The sequence below is a fragment of the Pecten maximus genome, chromosome 6 (genome assembly GCF_902652985.1).
Source record: "Pecten maximus chromosome 6, xPecMax1.1, whole genome shotgun sequence".
NCBI classification, from domain to species: domain Eukaryota; kingdom Metazoa; phylum Mollusca; class Bivalvia; order Pectinida; family Pectinidae; genus Pecten; species Pecten maximus.
Genome location: NC_047020.1, coordinates 832683 through 852854, shown reverse-complemented (window position 1 = coordinate 852854; position 20172 = coordinate 832683). Strand labels below are relative to the sequence as shown.

The 20172-nt window shown below is 35.4% G+C and overlaps 2 protein-coding genes across 6 annotated transcripts in view; one reads left to right on the top strand and one right to left on the bottom strand.

The window, feature by feature from the left end:
- LOC117328676 (signaling mucin HKR1-like) overlaps positions 1 to 7140 on the bottom strand; it is a 29274-nt gene extending 22134 nt beyond the window's left edge. For all 3 annotated transcript variants that reach the window (XM_033886125.1, XM_033886127.1, XM_033886126.1), the window contains exon 1: positions 7044 to 7140. In XM_033886125.1, the coding sequence (XP_033742016.1) occupies positions 7044 to 7130 (87 nt within the window). In that variant the 5' untranslated portion in view covers positions 7131 to 7140. The remainder of the gene's footprint in view (positions 1 to 7043) is intronic.
- A 211-nt stretch (positions 7141 to 7351) lies between these two features.
- Positions 7352 to 19931, top strand: LOC117328678 (sodium/bile acid cotransporter 7-B-like). Of its 3 annotated transcripts, XR_004532998.1 has the most exons (12): positions 7352 to 7500; positions 7738 to 7820; positions 8492 to 8628; positions 11768 to 11843; positions 12208 to 12246; positions 12514 to 12549; positions 13394 to 13542; positions 14708 to 14808; positions 14920 to 15045; positions 18382 to 18532; positions 19309 to 19706; positions 19760 to 19931. XR_004532998.1 is itself a non-coding variant. In XM_033886128.1 (11 exons), the coding sequence occupies exons 1-11, from the start codon at positions 7401 to 7403 to the stop codon at positions 19331 to 19333; spliced, it is 1023 nt and encodes a 340-aa protein (XP_033742019.1). In that variant the 5' UTR covers positions 7352 to 7400; the 3' UTR covers positions 19334 to 19931. The 3 variants fall into 3 exon arrangements, 2 of the variants coding, with proteins under 2 accessions (XP_033742019.1, XP_033742020.1); XM_033886128.1 differs by having other exon boundaries at positions 19309 to 19931; XM_033886129.1 differs by lacking the exons at positions 19309 to 19706; positions 19760 to 19931 and having other exon boundaries at positions 14976 to 15045; positions 18382 to 18526.
- The last annotated feature ends 241 nt before the right edge of the window (positions 19932 to 20172 follow it).

Below are 20172 nucleotides of genomic sequence, written 5' to 3'. Positions count from 1 at the left end.
TTAATCAGACAGACATCACTACATCTCACCACGTCCTTAATCAGACAGACATCACTACATCTCACCGAGTCCTTAATCAGACAGACATCATTACATCTCACCACGTCCTTAATCAGACAGACATCACTACATCTCACTACGTCCTTAATCAGACAGACATCACTACATCTTACCACATCCTTAATCAGACAGACATCACTACATCTCACCATGTCCTTAATCAGACAGACATCACCACGTCCTTAATCAGACAGACATCACCACATCTCACCACGTCCTTAATCAGACAGACATCACTACATCTCACCATGTCCTTAATCAGACAGACATCACAACATCTCACCATGTCCTTAATCAGACAGACATCACTACATCTCACCATGTCCTTAATCAGACAGACATCACTACATCTCACCACGTCCTTAATCAGACAGACATCACCATGTCCTTAATCAGACAGACATCACTCCATCTCACCATGTCCTTAATCAGACAGACATCACTACATCTCACCACGTCCTTAATCAGACAGACATCACTCCATCTCACCATGTCCTTAATCAGACAGACATCACTCCATCTCACCATGTCCTTAATCAGACAGACATCACCACATCTCACTACGTCCTTAATCAGACAGACATCACTCCATCTCACCATGTCCTTAATCAGACAGACATCACTACATCTCACCACGTCCTTAATCAGACAGACATCACTCCATCTCACCACGTCCTTAATCAGACAGACATCACTACATCTCACCACGTCCTTAATCAGACAGACATCACTACATCTCACCACGTCCTTAATCAGACAGACATCACTACATCTCACCACGTCCTTAATCAGACAGACATCACTCCATCTCACCATGTCCTTAATCAGACAGACATCACTACATCTCACCATGGCATGTCCTTAATCAGACAGGCATCACTACATCTCACCACGTCCTTAATCAGACAGACATCACTACATCTCACCACGTCCTTAATCAGACAGGCATCACTACATCTCACCATGGCATGTCCTTAATCAGACAGGCATCACTACATCTCACCACATCCTTAATCAAACAGACATCACTACATCTCACCACCTCCTTAATCAGACAGACATCACTACATCTCACCACGTCCTTAATCAGACAGACATCACTACATCTCACCACGTCCTTAATCATACAGACATCACTACATCTCACCATGTCCTTAATCAGATAGACATCACTACATCTCACCACGTCCTTAATCAAACAGACATCACTACATCTCACCACGTCCTTAATCAGACAGACATCACTACATCTCACCACGTCCTTAATCAGACAGACATCACTACATCTCACTACGTCCTTAATCAGACAGACATCACTACATCTCACCACGTCCTTAATCAGACAGACATCACTACATCTCACCACGTCCTTAATCAGATAGACATCACTACATCTCACCGTGTCCTTAATCAGACAGACATCACTACATCTCACCATGTCCTTAATCAGACAGACATCACTCCATCTCACCATGTCCTTAATCAGACAGACATCACTACATCTCACCACGTCCTTAATCAGACAGACATCACTACATCTCACCACGTCCTTAATCAGACAGACATCACTACATCTCACCGTGTCCTTAATCAGACAGACATCACTACATCTCACCATGTCCTTAATCAGACAGACATCACTACATCTCACCACGTCCTTAATCAGACAGACATCACTACATCTCACCGTGTCCTTAATCAGACAGACATCACCACATCTCACTACGTCCTTAATCAGATAGACATCACCACATCTCACCGTGTCCTTAATCATACAGACATCACTACTTCTTACCATGTCCTTAATCAGACAGACATCACTACATCTCACCATGTCCTTAATCAGACAGACATCACCATGTCCTTAATCAGACAGACATCACTTCATCTCACCATGTCCTTAATCAGACAGACATCACTACATCTCACCACGTCCTTAATCAGACAGACATCACTACATCTCACCGTGTCCTTAATCAGACAGACATCACTACATCTCACCACGTCCTTAATCAGACAGACATCACTACATCTCACCACGTCCTTAATCAGACAGACATCACTACATCTCACCACGTCCTTAATCAGATAGACATCACCACATCTCACCACGTCCTTAATCAGATAGACATCACTCCATCTCACCACGTCCTTAATCAGACAGACATCACTACATCTCACCACGTCCTTAATCAGACAGACATCACTACATCTCACCACGTCCTTAATCAGACAGACATCACTACATCTCACCACGTCCTTAATCAGACAGACATCACTCCATCTCACCATGTCCTTAATCAGACAGACATCACTACATCTCACCATGGCATGTCCTTAATCAGACAGGCATCACTACATCTCACCACGTCCTTAATCAGATAGACATCACTACATCTCACCACGTCCTTAATCAAACAGACATCACTACAACTCCCCACGTCCTTAATCAGACAGACATCACTACATCTCACCACGTCCTTAATCAGACAGACATCACTACATCTCACTAAGTCCTTAATCAGACAGACATCACTACATCTCACCACGTCCTTTATCAGACAGACATCACTACATCTCACCACGTCCTTAATCAGACAGACATCACTACATCTCACCGTGTCCTTAATCAGACAGACATCACTACATCTCACCGTGTCCTTAATCAGACAGACATCACTCCATCTCACCATGTCCTTAATCAGACAGACATCACTACATCTCACCACGTCCTTAATCAGACAGACATCACTACATCTCACCACGTCCTTAATCAGACAGACATCACTACATCTCACCGTGTCCTTAATCAGACAGACATCACTACATCTCACCATGTCCTTAATCAGACAGACATCACTACATCTCACCACGTCCTTAATCAGACAGACATCACTACATCTCACCGTGTCCTTAATCAGACAGACATCACCACATCTCACTACGTCCTTAATCAGATAGACATCACCACATCTCACCGTGTCCTTAATCATACAGACATCACTACTTCTTACCATGTCCTTAATCAGACAGACATCACTACATCTCACCATGTCCTTAATCAGACAGACATCACCATGTCCTTAATCAGACAGACATCACTTCATCTCACCATGTCCTTAATCAGACAGACATCACTACATCTCACCACGTCCTTAATCAGACAGACATCACTACATCTCACCGTGTCCTTAATCAGACAGACATCACTACATCTCACCACGTCCTTAATCAGATAGACATCACCACATCTCACCACGTCCTTAATCAGATAGACATCACTCCATCTCACCATGTCCTTAATCAGACAGACATCACTACATCTCACCGTGTCCTTAATCAGACAGACATCACTACATCTCACTACGTCCTTAATCAGATAGACATCACTCCATCTCACCACGTCCTTAATCAGACAGACATCACTACATCTCACCATGTCCTTAATCAGACAGACATCACTACATCTCACCACGTCCTTAATCAGACAGACATCACTACATCTCACCACGTCCTTAATCAGACAGACATCACTACATCTCACCACGTCCTTAATCAGACAGACATCACTACATCTCACCACGTCCTTAATCAGACAGACATCACTACATCTCACCACGTCCTTAATCATACAGACATCACTACATCTCACCATGTCCTTAATCAGATAGACATCACTACATCTCACCACGTCCTTAATCAAACAGACATCACTACATCTCACCACGTCCTTAATCAGACAGACATCACTACATCTCACCACGTCCTTAATCAGACAGACATCACTACATCTCACTACGTCCTTAATCAGACAGACATCACTACATCTCACCACGTCCTTAATCAGACAGACATCACTACATCTCACCACGTCCTTAATCAGACAGACATCACTACATCTCACCGTGTCCTTAATCAGACAGACATCACTACATCTCACCATGTCCTTAATCAGACAGACATCACTCCATCTCACCATGTCCTTAATCAGACAGACATCACTACATCTCACCACGTCCTTAATCAGACAGACATCACTACATCTCACCACGTCCTTAATCAGACAGACATCACTACATCTCACCACGTCCTTAATCAGATAGACATCACCACATCTCACCACGTCCTTAATCAGATAGACATCACTCCATCTCACCATGTCCTTAATCAGACAGACATCACTACATCTCACCGTGTCCTTAATCAGACAGACATCACTACATCTCACTACGTCCTTAATCAGATAGACATCACTCCATCTCACCACGTCCTTAATCAGACAGACATCACTACATCTCACCATGTCCTTAATCAGACAGACATCACTACATCTCACCACGTCCTTAATCAGACAGACATCACTACATCTCACCACGTCCTTAATCAGACAGACATCACTACATCTCACCACGTCCTTAATCAGACAGACATCACTACATCTCACCACGTCCTTAATCAGACAGACATCACTACATCTCACTACGTCCTTAATCATACAGACATCACTACATCTCACCACGTCCTTAATCATACAGACATCACTACTTCTTACCATGTCCTTAATCAGACAGACATCATTACATCTCACCACCTCCTTTATCAGACAGACATCACCATGTCCTTAATCAGACAGACATCACTACTTCTTACCATCCTTTACTCAGTAATACAGAAACACAGAAAGCAAAAGACCCCAGTTTATTCCAGTTTATGCACAACTTGCTAGAAATCAGACAATGTTATATTCTGGAATGTTTGTGCTATATCAACATTGTGTTAGCCAGACAGCCAAGATGGCTCTTGGATCATGTGGTAAAACTGTAACTTGGCAGTCCAAAGCAGTGGAATGTGACATGCAATACGTTGCATTACATAGCCTGTCAAGGTATGTCATCTCACAACTTAACAGTAACATAGCCTGCCAAGGTATGTCATCTCACAACTTAACAGTAACATAGCCTGTCAAGGTATGTCATCTCACAACTTAACAGTTACATAGCCTGTCAAGGTATGTCATCTCACAACTTAACAGTAACATAGCCTGCCAAGGTATGTCATCTCACAACTTAACAGTAACATAGCCTGTCAAGGTATGTCATCTCACAACTTAACAGTAACATAGCGTGCCAAGGTATGTCATCTCACAACTTAACAGTAACATAGCGTGCCAAGGTATGTCATCTCACAACTTAACAGTAACATAGCCTGTCAAGGTATGTCATCTCACAACTTAACAGTAACATAGCGTGCCAAGGTATGTCATCTCACAACTTAACAGTAACATAGCCTGTCAAGGTATGTCATCTCACAACTTAACAGTAACATAGCGTGCCAAGGTATGTCATCTCACAAGTTAACAGTAACATAGCCTGCCAAGGTATGTCATCTCACAACTTAACAGTAACATAGCCTGTCAAGGTATGTCATCTCACAACTTAACAGTAACATAGCCTGTCAAGGTATGTCATCTCACAACTTAACAGTAACATAGCCTGTCAAGGTATGTCATCTCACAACTTAACATCAGCTGGCGTTGCCTTGACTGTGGCATGCCAAAGTTTAGCGATACTTTATCTATATTCACAAATTCACCCTCCCACCTGTCATCTCAAAACACACTCCCCATTCTCAGCGATACCAGTGACAGCCCAGCTGGGGTACCTGTATCATGTTCCTCACCTATACCAAAACAGGCTCATGTCATTCCATCCCGACAAATGCTCTACCTCCAATTCTTGATTAAACATCAGTCCATTCCGTCACCTACCTATACAATTCATGGTCACACTAGAAATTACAGATTCTGCCAAATACCTTGGCATTACCATCCAGTTTAATCTTAAGTTGGATAAACACATAAATTCAATAACTCTTGAGCAAGTCATTTGGCTTCTTACACCACAATTTTAAAAATCCACTCTCAAGGTAACAAAAACCATGCCTACAAAACTCTTGTTCAACCTAAATTAGAATATAATGCTTCTGATTGGGATCCTCACAATTTTTCACAAAATAATCAAACCGATAAAGTACAAATGGCCATGCAGATAAGTGTGAAGTAATAATGATAACACAAATCTCCATTACTGATATGCTAGCTACCCTCCAATCATCAATATTACCTAGCAGATGCCTTCAGTACAAACTAATCATAATCTATAAAATTGTATATAATCTTGTAGCACTTCATCCAGAAACTCTTCTTACCCATTTACACCTGTACATTATATTGTAGTGAAAATCGGGGGAGTTATCTCCCTTGGTTGGAACTCATTTCGCACGTGAGCTAGTATATAATCCTGCGGGGAGTCAGAGAGCGGTCTCTTTGATCCTGAACCCCGCAATGTATACATACAGCCACTAAACGCGAGTACTCATCACTACATTGTTTGGGTTTTGGGATACGGGAGCATTCATTAGTCTTCTAGAGAAGGCTGGTGATACCCGAATGATACCCTACACCAGTTTTCTCTACAATATGCACACGCTCAAGCTACCATAACCCTAGGCCTCGTGCCTTCAAACCCATCCAAACAAAATGAAACATCCAGAGACTGCTGCAAATTAGCATTCTACCCCAGAACTATAACACCATGAAATCTTTTCTCTCAGCTTTTCGTTTCCGTTGACACTGTTGATGCGTTCAAATCCACCATCACAGTGAGTGTCCAACTTTCACAACTATAACACCATGTGTTTTATCCATTTTTACCAAAATCCCAAAGCTAAAATAAAATAAAATCTTTTAATCTTTTAACCAACGCCTTGCAAAAAATCTTCAGTATTGAAGGATCGCTAGTATCGAGAAGAAGTAAATTAGAAGAAGAAAGACCATTACTGGTCTGTGTCTTGATTAAAAAGCTATCCCGCCGCAGGCCTTAGATACGGCGACGCTTTTGGAATTTTAACAATTAAATCTATTGACCAACTGTACAAATTGCAGTTTTCCACAACAAAGTGAAACAATTTACCAGAAAACATACCTTTCCTAAACAAATTTGACAAGAAATCGGCAACGTGAAGGCGATTGTTCCGTGCTTGTCCCGTCTTGCATTCATGTCGGCCGCCATACAACCGGAAGTTTACATGCGCAAGGATATATGAAACGTGAAAAATATTGTCACTTTTATCAAGAGAATAGGGGAAATATTACTATTGACACATATATATATGAATATCGAATCAATGTTTTTATCAATAAATTCACATATTTAGACAGAGTTAGTTCTTTTTGGTGAGTAAGTTGAAAACATACGCCTCACGCGCAACGAGACGAAAAAGGTGTTGTTAGGCACTTCCGCCAACGTGGTATCACCTAACTGTTTCAAAACGGTGATACGATGGCAATCCTTAACATTTTAAGAAGCAACTGGTTTATAATAGGAATTGTTCTTGTTATCATACTTGCCAAATTTGAGCCAGGCATTGGTTCAAAAGGGGGTTCGTTTTTTTTTTATTTCACGTAATTTTCCAATTGACTGACAGTATAGCTACATAATTGCCTTATGTTAAGTTCTACATTATGTAATCGTCCATAGCGTATAGCATTTCTTAAATTTACAACTAGGCTTACTTTAGCAAGTGATCTTAATTAAAATTTCAGTATTTGACTGATTATTATAATTATTGGAATATATATCACTTGACAAAATTTGTTTTATTATTTCCCTTGCACAGGTATTCTCAAACCTGAGATTACAGTAAAGTACTTCGCCGTGTTCATAATTTTCTTCAATAGTGGCTTGTCATTGAAAACAGAGGTAAGGAATTAAGTATTTAAGTCACATTTGTTTTCTCAATGTGAACAGGCATAGCAATATGATGGTTATATATATATATATATATATCAACAACACAGCCTTAATTCTTGCTTAAGGAGGCATTTCAATATGATGATGTAACATAAACTTAAGGAGAGTACATTACTGATCCAACCCATGGTTTCAACCTCAATATTTTATAAAGAAACAATATCATGTGGTTAAAATTTGATCATGTCTCTTTAATATTCTTCTATCACTATTTTATTTAGAATATGTCTGTTATATATAATATTCTGTTTGTAATTAAAGACTACCCCAAAATAAATGAGAACATGATCCTTTTTGCTAAAACCTGACACAACTGAATAAAATGGTTTATCACATTTAGGAACAAGAATAAATCATGACTTGTAAACACATTTTCAATATTTTCCAAATTTGACTTTGAAGTTGTCATATTTCTAAACAAAAAAATTCAGGTAAATAAATAACATTCTGTCATTCATAGTGCAATTTTTTGTATCGTTTGATTAAAAAGAAGATAAATAAAGATCTTGTATATATTCAAGTATAAAAGTCATTAAATGATTAATTGAATTGTATATGTTTTTATACTAGCTTTTATGGTTTTATTGACATTTGATTTTTTGTGATTTGTTTTACCTCAGGAGTTCACCAAGGCAATTTTCCAAGTGAAGATTCATATATTCATACAAGGCTTCACATTCATTATATTTCCACTGTTGATGCAGACTATGGCCATATTACTATCACCAGGCCCGTTTGACAGACACCTGATAGAAGGGTAAGGGTAGATAACTCCTAAAACCTAGCTATAGTTGTAATTTTACCTGGTAGTGTCTTCTACAGTGCAATACATGTGTCACCACATAAAAACATGAGAGAACCTCACCCTCTCTGGAGCTTAACTACTGAATATAATGTAGTAAATACTTTATAGTTCTGTACAACTGTTGTGTATATTACTTGTAAAATAAAATAGACGTTATTATGATTATAAAATATAAATATATAAACAAGAACTGTCGCGAGAATGGCTGACTAATACCCTGACTCCCCAATCCCATTTGTCCTATGATATCAGACTGAAAGTTTGTATTATTTTTTTCCCCCGTTTATTATCATAATAATAATAATAGGATATTTACATTATTTGTCGTATCCCAAAGGTAATCTAATAACAAAAATGTAAATATCTGATAATAGATTTTAAAAATCACAATATGAACCTTCAAAGTTTTATAGCATAGGACTACAATCAGCCTAATTCCCATTCTGCACCAAACACTTTTAATAAAATGAGGAGAATAGTAGCATATTAAAACATTAAGTTACTTTAGTGTACATGTGTTTTGAGAAGTTTGGATTAAAACTGTTAATAGTCCCGACAGAATTCTGTCTGAGATGACTACATCCACAAAGTTTCAAAAGTTTAGATAAAATAAATGAATCAGCAGTGTATGAATTATACCTAATTTACAGAGTTCAGGGTTTAAATATTTGTTTTGACCGATATGATTACCATGTTAGTATTATCGTTTATTTTGACTGATATGATTAATATATTAGTATTATGGTTTATTTTGACTGATATGATTACCATGTTAGTATTATGGTTTATTTTGACTGATATGATTACCATGTTAGTATTATGGTTTATTTTGACTGATATGATTACCATGTTAGTATTATGGTTTATTTTGACGGATATGATTACCATGTTAGTATTATGGTTTATTTTGACTGATATGATTACCATGTTAGTATTATGGTTTATTGTGACTGATATGATTACCATGTTAGTATTATGGTTTATTTTGACTGATATGATTACCATGTTAGTATTATGGTTTATTTTGACGGATATGATTACCATGTTAGTATTATGGTTTATTTTGACTGATATGATTACCATGTTAGTATTATGGTTTATTTTGACGGATATGATTACCATGTTAGTATTATGGTTTATTTTGACTGATATGATTACTATATTAGTATTATGGTTTATTTTGACTGATATGATTACCATGTTAGTATTATGGTTTATTTTGACTGATATGATTACCATGTTAGTATTATGGTTTATTTTGACTGATATGATTACCATGTTAGTATTATGGTTTATTTTGACTGATATGATTACCATGTTAGTATTATGGTTTATTTTGACTGGTATGACTACCATGTTAGTATTATGGTTTATTTTGACTGATATGATTACCATGTTAGTATTATGGTTTATTTTGACTGGTATGACTACCATGTTAGTATTATGGTTTATTTTGACTGATATGATTACCATGTTAGTATTATGGTTTATTTTGACGGATATGATTACCATGTTAGTATTATGGTTTATTTTGACTGATATTATTACCATGTTAGTATTATGGTTTATTTTGATTGATATGATTACCATGTTAGTATTATGGTTTATTGTGACTGATATGATTACCATATTAGTATTATCGTTTATTTTGACCGATATGATTACCATATTAGTATTATGGTTTATTTTGACTGGTATGATTACCATATTAGTATTATGGTTTATTTTGACTGATATGATTACCATATTAGTATTATGGTTTATTTTGACTGATATGATTACCATGTTAGTATTATGGTTTATTTTGACTGATATTATTACCATGTTAGTATTATGGTTTATTTTGACTGATATGATTACCATGTTAGTATTATGGTTTATTTTGACTGATATTATTACCATGTTAGTATTATGGTTTATTTTGATTGATATGATTACCATGTTAGTATTATGGTTTATTTTGACTGATATGATTACCATATTAGTATTATGGTTTATTGTGACTGATATTATTACCATGTTAGTATTATGGTTTATTTTGACTGATATGATTACCATGTTAGTATTATGGTTTATTTTGACTGATATGATTACCATGTTAGTATTATGGTTTATTTTGACTGATATGATTACCATATTAGTATTATGGTTTATTTTGACCGATATTATTACCATGTTAGTATTATGGTTTATTTTGATTGATATGATTACCATGTTAGTATTATGGTTTATTTTGACTGATATTATTACCATGTTAGTATTATGGTTTATTTTGATTGATATGATTACCATGTTAGTATTATGGTTTATTTTGACTGATATGATTACCATATTAGTATTATGGTTTATTGTGACTGATATTATTACCATGTTAGTATTATGGTTTATTTTGACGGATATGATTACCATGTTAGTATTATGGTTTATTTTGACGGATATGATTACCATGTTAGTATTATGGTTTATTTTGACGGATATGATTACCATATTAGTATTATGGTTTATTTTGACGGATATGATTACCATGTTAGTATTATGGTTTATTTTGACGGATATGATTACCATGTTAGTATTATGGTTTATTTTGACTGATATAATTACTATATTAGTATTATCGTTTATTGTGACTGGTATGATTACCATGTTAGTATTATGGTTTATTGTGACTGATATGATTACCATATTAGTATTATGGTTTATTTTGACGGATATGATTACCATGTTAGTATTATGGTTTATTTTGACTGATATGATTACCATGTTAGTATTATGGTTTATTTTGACTGATATGATTACCATATTAGTATTATGGTTTATTTTGACTGATATGATTACCATATTAGTATTATGGTTTATTGTGACTGATATGATTACCATATTAGTATTATGGTTTATTTTGACGGATATGATTACCATGTTAGTATTATGGTTTATTTTGACTGATATGATTACCATGTTAGTATTATGGTTTATTTTGACTGATATGATTACCATATTAGTATTATGGTTTATTTTGACGGATATGATTACCATGTTAGTATTATGGTTTATATTGACGGATATGATTACTATGTTAGTATTATCATTTCAGTTTGAAAGTGCTTGGCTGCATGCCTCCTCCAGTCTCCTCAGCTGTAATACTGACTAAAGCAGCTGTAGGAAATGAGGTACTAGAAATGGTTTATTCAGTTTGGCTTTCACTATAATGGCACCGAATTTCTGTAATGACTATTATTCTAATATAGATTTATATATATGTCAATGTTTATATCTGATCTACCATGTTCCACTAGTAAATCAAACATAAAATTACCATTTTGTGAAAATAGGTTTGGTACAGGATTTATATATATGTCACAATGAGGAATATAGCACTGTAGAAATTAAAATTGATAAATTATATACAGTATTGATAGACATAAATAAATGCACATTGGCAGTCTCAAATTCATAAATATAGATGAACATTTTGTATTCATATCTCACATAGCTTTATGATCTTACCTTACAATGTATATGATCTATTTGTAGGCTGCAGCTATTTTTAACTCTGCGTTTGGAAGTTTTTTGGTATGTGAAATTTTATTTTTTTATATTCAGGTTTAACGTAAAATCCAGTACTGTAAATGTTACAGGTATCTTTTCTCTATTGGGTGAAACATGTACAACGTATATGATAAATGTTGTCAAACATTATGTTTTCATTACAATACATTAACAGTTAATGAAAAGTTTATAAATGAACATTTTTAAAATTTTGATCTACAGAGGAGCCCACTTATTTGCATATCGGTTATACCAACAAAAGTTACCCAACCATCTTCTTTCTGCTTTCAGGGTATCTTCATGACACCTTCCCTCATATTGATGGTGGTAAGTTACATGTATCATTTCATATACTTTTTATCCAATGTTTTGTGTACTGATGTCTGTTGATCCAAGTTTTAACATGTGAACTACCTGTCTACCTTACACAGTGTCTTGTACAATGTTTGAAGAAAGTGGTAAGACAATCCTAAGTATTATCATTATAAAGGTAGTTTCTTGCTGAAATGTTTGTATTAGTTTTTATGTGACCTTTTTATAAACACTTTTTTTTTTTTTAAATCTGCTGTCATCTCTTTGTATATAAGAGTTTATTATTGTAATTTTTTGTTTATTTGACAAATCCTTCCATTACTAGTATGTTTGATAATTAGATTTACATCTTTTTGTGTTAAAAAAAATCTTGTTAAAATTTTAATGAAAAGGACATCTTTAAAATTAAATTACAGTTGCATAAGCAAGAAGATAATTACCTCCAGTAATACTTTCATTAAAACAATTATATCTATCAATGATAATTAAACAAACTAGATGTAAAGTACTGTCACTGTATGAACTAGAACTGTGTGAACCATTTACTCGTGTACTATACAAATTGGCAATGACTGCATGGAAACAGGTACATTTTAAGAATACGAGAATTTAAAAGATCCAGGAGTTCACACATTAGATAGTTGACAGAAAACTAGGCAGAGTCATTCAGGCAGTAAACTACATATTTAGGGGAAAAGAATACCACCTGTGTGTCTCTTATCAACTCACTTGCATTTGAAATTTATTTTCTTTTTACATTATAGATCTTTGATAAAGCTATATGATATGACTGAGACTAATAAAAATTCTATTGTACCTATTGAAAATAAAACCTGTATTGGAGTGTTATACATTATAGGTGGGATCTCAGGCAGACGTACCCATCACAACAATCATAGTCCAGTTGTGTCTGACAGTTGTTGTACCACTTGTGACTGGACAGGTCGTACGGCATTTTGTTAGAGTCTGGTTGGACAGGACACATATACCCTTTGGTAGTATAGGAAGGTATGGATGTTAACTAAGGAAAAATTACAATACCTATTGTTTTGTCATGCCGACTCCTAAATTACAATACATATTGTTTGTTGTGTTGACTCCTAAATTACAATATATATTGTTTGTCATGCTGCCTCCTAAATTACAATATATATTGTTTGTTGTGTTGACTCCTAAATAACAATATATATTGTTTGTTGTGTTGACTCCTAAATTACAATATATATTGTTTGTCATGCCGACTCCTAAATTACAATACATATTGTTTGTTGTGTTGACTCCTAAATTACAATATATATTGTTTATTGTGTTGACTCCTAAATTACAAAATATATATTGTTTGTTGTGTTGACTCCTAAATTACAATATATATTGTTTGTTGTGTTGACTCCTAAATTACAATATATATTGTTTGTCATGTAGACTCCTAAATTACGATATATATTGTTTGTCATGCCGACTCCTAACTTACAATATATTGTTTGTCATGCCGACTCCTAAATTACAATATATATTGTTTGTCATGCTGCCTCCTAACTTACAATATATATTGTTTGTTGTGTTGACTCCTAAATTACAATATATATTGTTTGTTGTGTTGACTCCTAAATTACAATATATATTGTTTGTCATGCCGTCTCCTAAATTACAATATATATTGTTTGTCATGCCGACTCCTAAATTACAATATATATTGTTTGTTGTGTTGACTCCTAAATTACAATATATATTGTTTGTCATGCAGACTCCTAAATTACATACATATATTGTTGGTTGTGCAGACTCCTAAATTACAATATATATTGTTTGTTGTGTTGACTCCTAAATTACATACATATTGTTTGTCATGCCGACTCCTAAATTACAATACATATTGTTTGTTGTGTTGACTCCTAAATTACAATATATATTGTTTGTCATGCCGACTCCTAAATTACAATATATATTGTTTGTTGTGTTGACTCCTAAATTACAATATATATTGTTTTGTTGACTCCTAAATTACAATATATATTGTTTGTTGTGTTGACTCCTAAATTACAATACATATTGTTTGTCGTGTTGACTTCTAAATTACAGTATATATTGTTTGTCTTGCCAACTCCTAAATTACAATATATATTGTTTGTTCTGCTGATTCATTAATTGTAGTGTTTTTTATTTCATTTTCCAGTGGAATTCTATTGGTTATTATATACACAACCTTCTGTGATACATTTTCTCATCAAGATGTCAACTTAGACGCCATCAACCTCATGTCCATCATCCTTTTCAGTAAGTATCAAATATATCTAAGTTTAAATTCTAAATATAACTGGTACATTATCACACCAGTTCCTGTATTACTGGTACATTATAAAAAATGGTAATTCTGTTTATTTTCAGTTGTAATAATTCAGTCCATTTTATTGACACTTATATTTGCTGTCTCCACCTGGAAGGTGACAGGATTCCAGTCAGCGGACTGCCCTGCCCTCATGTTTTGTGCCACACACAAGTCATTAACACTGGGTAAGTACCTTCAGTGTGTTTACTCAACACAAATGGTTATTTTTTTATTTTATTTTGTGACCTTGGCCTTGAATTTAGGTCAGCAGCAATGTTACGTAATGGTCTATATGTTTGCTATGTAACAGGCCAGAGGACAGAGTAACTCGGTCGACTGTTACGTTTGAATCCTGGTTCCTGTTTACATTTAATTGTATACCCCTAAATGATATGACTGTCTGAGGCTGGTATCCTTCACATGTAGCTCATCAGTCATTGAGAGCCCCATTGTAAACATAGAGTAGCATCTTTGTCTATCTTATATGTATACTCCAGTCTAGTAACATCTTTATCATAAATGTATATATACTCCAGACTAGTAACATCTTTATCATATATATGTACTCCAGACTAGTAACATCTTTCTCATATATATACTCCAGACTAGTAACATCTTTATCATATATATATACCCCAGACTAGTAACATATTTATCATATATATACTCCAGACCAGTAACATCTTTATCATATATATGTATACTCCAGACTAGTAACATCTTTATCATATATATATATACTCCAGTCTAGTAACATCTTTATCATATATATGTACTCCAGACTAGTAACATCTTTATCATATATATATACTCCAGACTAGTAACATCTTTATCATATATATATACTCCAGACTAGTAACATCTTTATCATATATATATACTCCAGACTAGTAACATCTTTATCATATATATGTACTCCAGACTAGTAACATCTTTATCATATATATGTACTCCAGACTAGTAACATCTTTATCATATATATGTATACTCCAGACTAGTAACATCTTTATCATATATATATATACTCCAGTCTAGTAACATCTTTATCATATATATATATGTACTCCAGACTAGTAACATCTTTATCATATATATGTACTCCAGACTAGTAACATCTTTATTATATATGTATACTCTAGACTAGTAACATCTTTATTATATATGTATACTCCAGTCTAGTAACATCTTTATCATATATATACTCCAGACTAGTAACATCTTTATCATATATGTAAACTCCAGACTAGTAACATCTTTATCATATATATATACTCCAGACTAGTAACATATTTATCACATATGTATACTCCAGACCAGTAAGATCTTTATCATATATATATACTCCAGACTAGTAACATCTTTATCATATATATATACTCCAGTCTAGTAACATCTTTATTATATATATATACTCCAGTCTAGTAACATCTTTATTATATATATATACTAGAGACTAGTAACATCTTTATCATATATGTGTACTCCAGTCTAGTAACATCTTTATCATATATGTATACTCCAGTCTAGTAACATCTTTATCATATATGTATACTCCAGTCTAGTAACATCTTTATCATATATATGTATACTCCAGACTAGTAACATCTTTATCATATATGTATACTCCAGTCTAGTAACATCTTTATCATATATGTATACTCCAGTCTAGTAACATCTTTATCATATATGTATACTCCAGACTAGTAACATCTTTATCATATATGTATACTCCAGTCTAGTAACATCTTTATCATATATATATACTCCTGACTAGTAACATCTTTATCATATATGTATACTCCAGACTAGTAACATCTTTATCATATATATATACTCCTGACTAGTAACATCTTTATCATATATATATACTCCAGTCTAGTAACATCTTTATCATATTTATATTCTCCAGTCTAGTAACATCTTTATCATATATATAAACTCCAGTCTAGTAACATCTTTATCATATATATAAACTCCAGTCTAGTAACATCTTTATCATATATATATATACTCCAGACTAGTAACATCTTTATTATATATGTATACTCCAGACTAGTAACATCTTTATCATATATATATACTCCAGACTAGTTACATCTTTATCATATATATATACTACAGACTAGTAACATCTTTATTATATATATATACTCCAGACTAGTAACATCTTTATTATATACTCCAAACTAGTAACATCTTTATCATATGTATACTCCAGACTAGTAACATCTTTATCATATATATATACTCCAGACTAGTAACATATTTATCATATATGTATACTCCAGACTAGTTACATCTTTATCATATATGTATACTCCAGACTAGTAACATCTTTATCATATATATGTACTCCAATCTAGTAACATCTTTATCATATATATATACTCCAGTCTAGTAACATCTTTATCATATATATAAACTCCAGTCTAGTAACATCTTTATCATATATATATACTCCAGACTAGTAACATCTTTATCATATATATGTACTCCAGTCTAGTACCATCTTTATCATATATATATACTCCAGACTAGTAACATCTTTATCATATATGTATACTCCAGACTAGTAACATCTTTATCATATATATACTCCAGACTAGTAACATCTTTATCATATATATATACTCCAGACCTGTAATATCTTGATGTCTCTCATCCCTCTCTATATTACTATCCTTTCATGTCAATCAAATGTTGTCGTAATTGGTTCAAGAGTGTTTGACTATTAGCATTTTACACCAAAGATGTCTCATTTTACACTGGAACATGTCATGTTGATAGAGGTCGCTTGACCACGTCATGTGACAGCAGTCACTGGATCATGTCATGTTGAGAGGGTCGTTGGATCATGCCGTGATGACAGCGGTCACTGGATCATGTCGACAGAGGTCGCTGGACCATGTCATGTTAAAAGCGGTCACTGGGTCATTTCGACAGAGATCTCTGGACCATGTCGTGTTGAAAGCGGTCACTGGGTCATTTCGACAGAGGTCGCTGGACCATGTCGTGTTGAAAGCGGTCACTGGATCATGTCGACAGAGGTTGTTGGACCATGTCGTGTTGAAAGCGGTCACTGGGTCATTTCGACAGAGGTCTCTGGACCATGTCGTGTAGACAGCGGTCACTTGACCATGTCATGTTGACAGAGGTCGCTGGACCATGCCGTGTTGAAAGCGGTCACTGGATCATGTCGACAGAGGTTGTTGGACCATGTCGTGTTGAAAGCGGTCACTGGGTCATTTCGACAGAGGTCTCTGGACCATGTCGTGTAGACAGCGGTCACTTGACCATGTCGTGTTGACAGAGGTCGCTGGACCATGCCGTGTTGAAAGCGGTCACTGGATCATGTCGACAGAGGTTGTTGGACCATGTCGTGTTGAAAACGGTCACTGGGTCATTTCGCCAGAGGTCGCTGGACCATGTCGTGTTGACAGTGGTCACTTGGTCATGTCGACAATGGTCGCTGGACCATGTCGTGTAGACAGCGGTCACCAATCTTTGATTTCTGTCCACAGGTATCCCTATAATAAAGATAATCTTCAGTGGTGACCCGACCATGTCTGTGATAACTATCCCACTCCTGGTGTACCATCCAACACAGATTTTAATTGGCAGCCTCATTGTCCCATTCCTTAGAGGCTGGCTTTTAACTCAGAGAAAACACAGGTAAGTAATAATCATTGTAGTATAATAACTCAGAGAAAAAACAGGTAAGTAATCGTATTATAGTATTACCATAACTCAGGGAAATATCAGAAGGAAGTATTCATCAGCAGATAGCCTAAAAGCTTGTCTTGAAGCAGAATCTCTAAAGTAAATGATAACCTGATCGAGGTTTTACAAACATTTGCCTTGTACACTACGATACGAAAGGGGTTCATTTGAGATCGGATACAGTACTTTGGTTTTTTAGGTCATCTGTCCCGAAAGGTCAGGGATTCAGCTCAGTCTCACACAAAATGAACCCGAGATGTTATTTTTTAGGTCGGTCCAAGTTTACCGCCGTGACCAACAGTACCTCTATACTTGTTGCTGAGTTTGTATGGGAGAGTCAGATGACCCTACGGGCCCATGGGCCTCTTGTTATTATATTGTAACTTTATTTCTTATTATGACTTTGGTCATGCCCCTATGTGGAACCAATTTTGAAAAATAATCTTTATATCTTGTATACCAGCATTATATATAGACTTACTGTGATCGCTACCTCACTGCCCAATGGTATTATATAAATATACAGATGTAAGGCTGTGTGGAATGTAATATCTCTGAACAAGGTCCAATGAAGATATCTGCAAAATTAACTTAATTATATACAATAGATGTATGCTGCTTATATTAGAAAACCCTAAGATTTAAATGTTTAGAATTACACATACAAAGTATGCAGGAAAGTGGCAATGCATGGCCTAGCAAATCTAAATACAATCTTGTCATTTCAGAAATAGCATTACCAGGAATGTTTGACCTGATACCACACAGAAACACAACGGGAGAGTTCATCACTACAGCGTCTGACAGTTCCAGTGTGATCAGTATTAATACATGTGTGTAGGGCCTGTTAACTGTATTAGTAAAGGAAGGCTCTACAGTAAATCAGAGCCATGCCAGTTTAGTATTGGACACTGATGGTATGGCAATGAATACAAGGAATCCTAAGGAAACAAATGAAATCCAAGATACAGCTCCTGTCAGCCCTGCTGAAATTTATCTACTCTGAATCCGAGTGGGTAACTGACACTATATTGTATGTACAGAAAACCTTCTGTAGGATGCTCAAAGAATCTCTATCAATATCATGTTGTCTGATCAAGAACAATACAGTCTACAATGACATGAGGTTATATGGGGCTGAAGGTGGGATAATGAATGGGGAGTCTACAATGACGTGAGGTTATATGGGGCTGAAGGTGGGATAATGAATGGGGAGTCTACAATGACGTGAGGTTATATGGGGCTGAAGGTGGGATAATGAATGGGGAGTCTACAATGACGTGAGGTTATATGGGGCTGAAGGGTGGGATAATGAATGGGGAGTCTACAATGACGTGAGGTTATATGGGGCTGAAGGGTGGGATAATGAATGGGGAGTCTACAATGACGTGAGGTTATATGGGGCTGAGGGTGGGATAATGAATGGGGAGTCTACAATGACGTGTGGTTATATGGGGCTGAGGGTGGGATAATGAATGGGGAGTCTACAATGACGTGTGGTTATATGGGGCTGAGGGTGGGATAATGAATGGGGAGCCTACAATGACGTGGGTATATGGGGCTGAGGTGGATAATGAATGGGGAGGTCTACA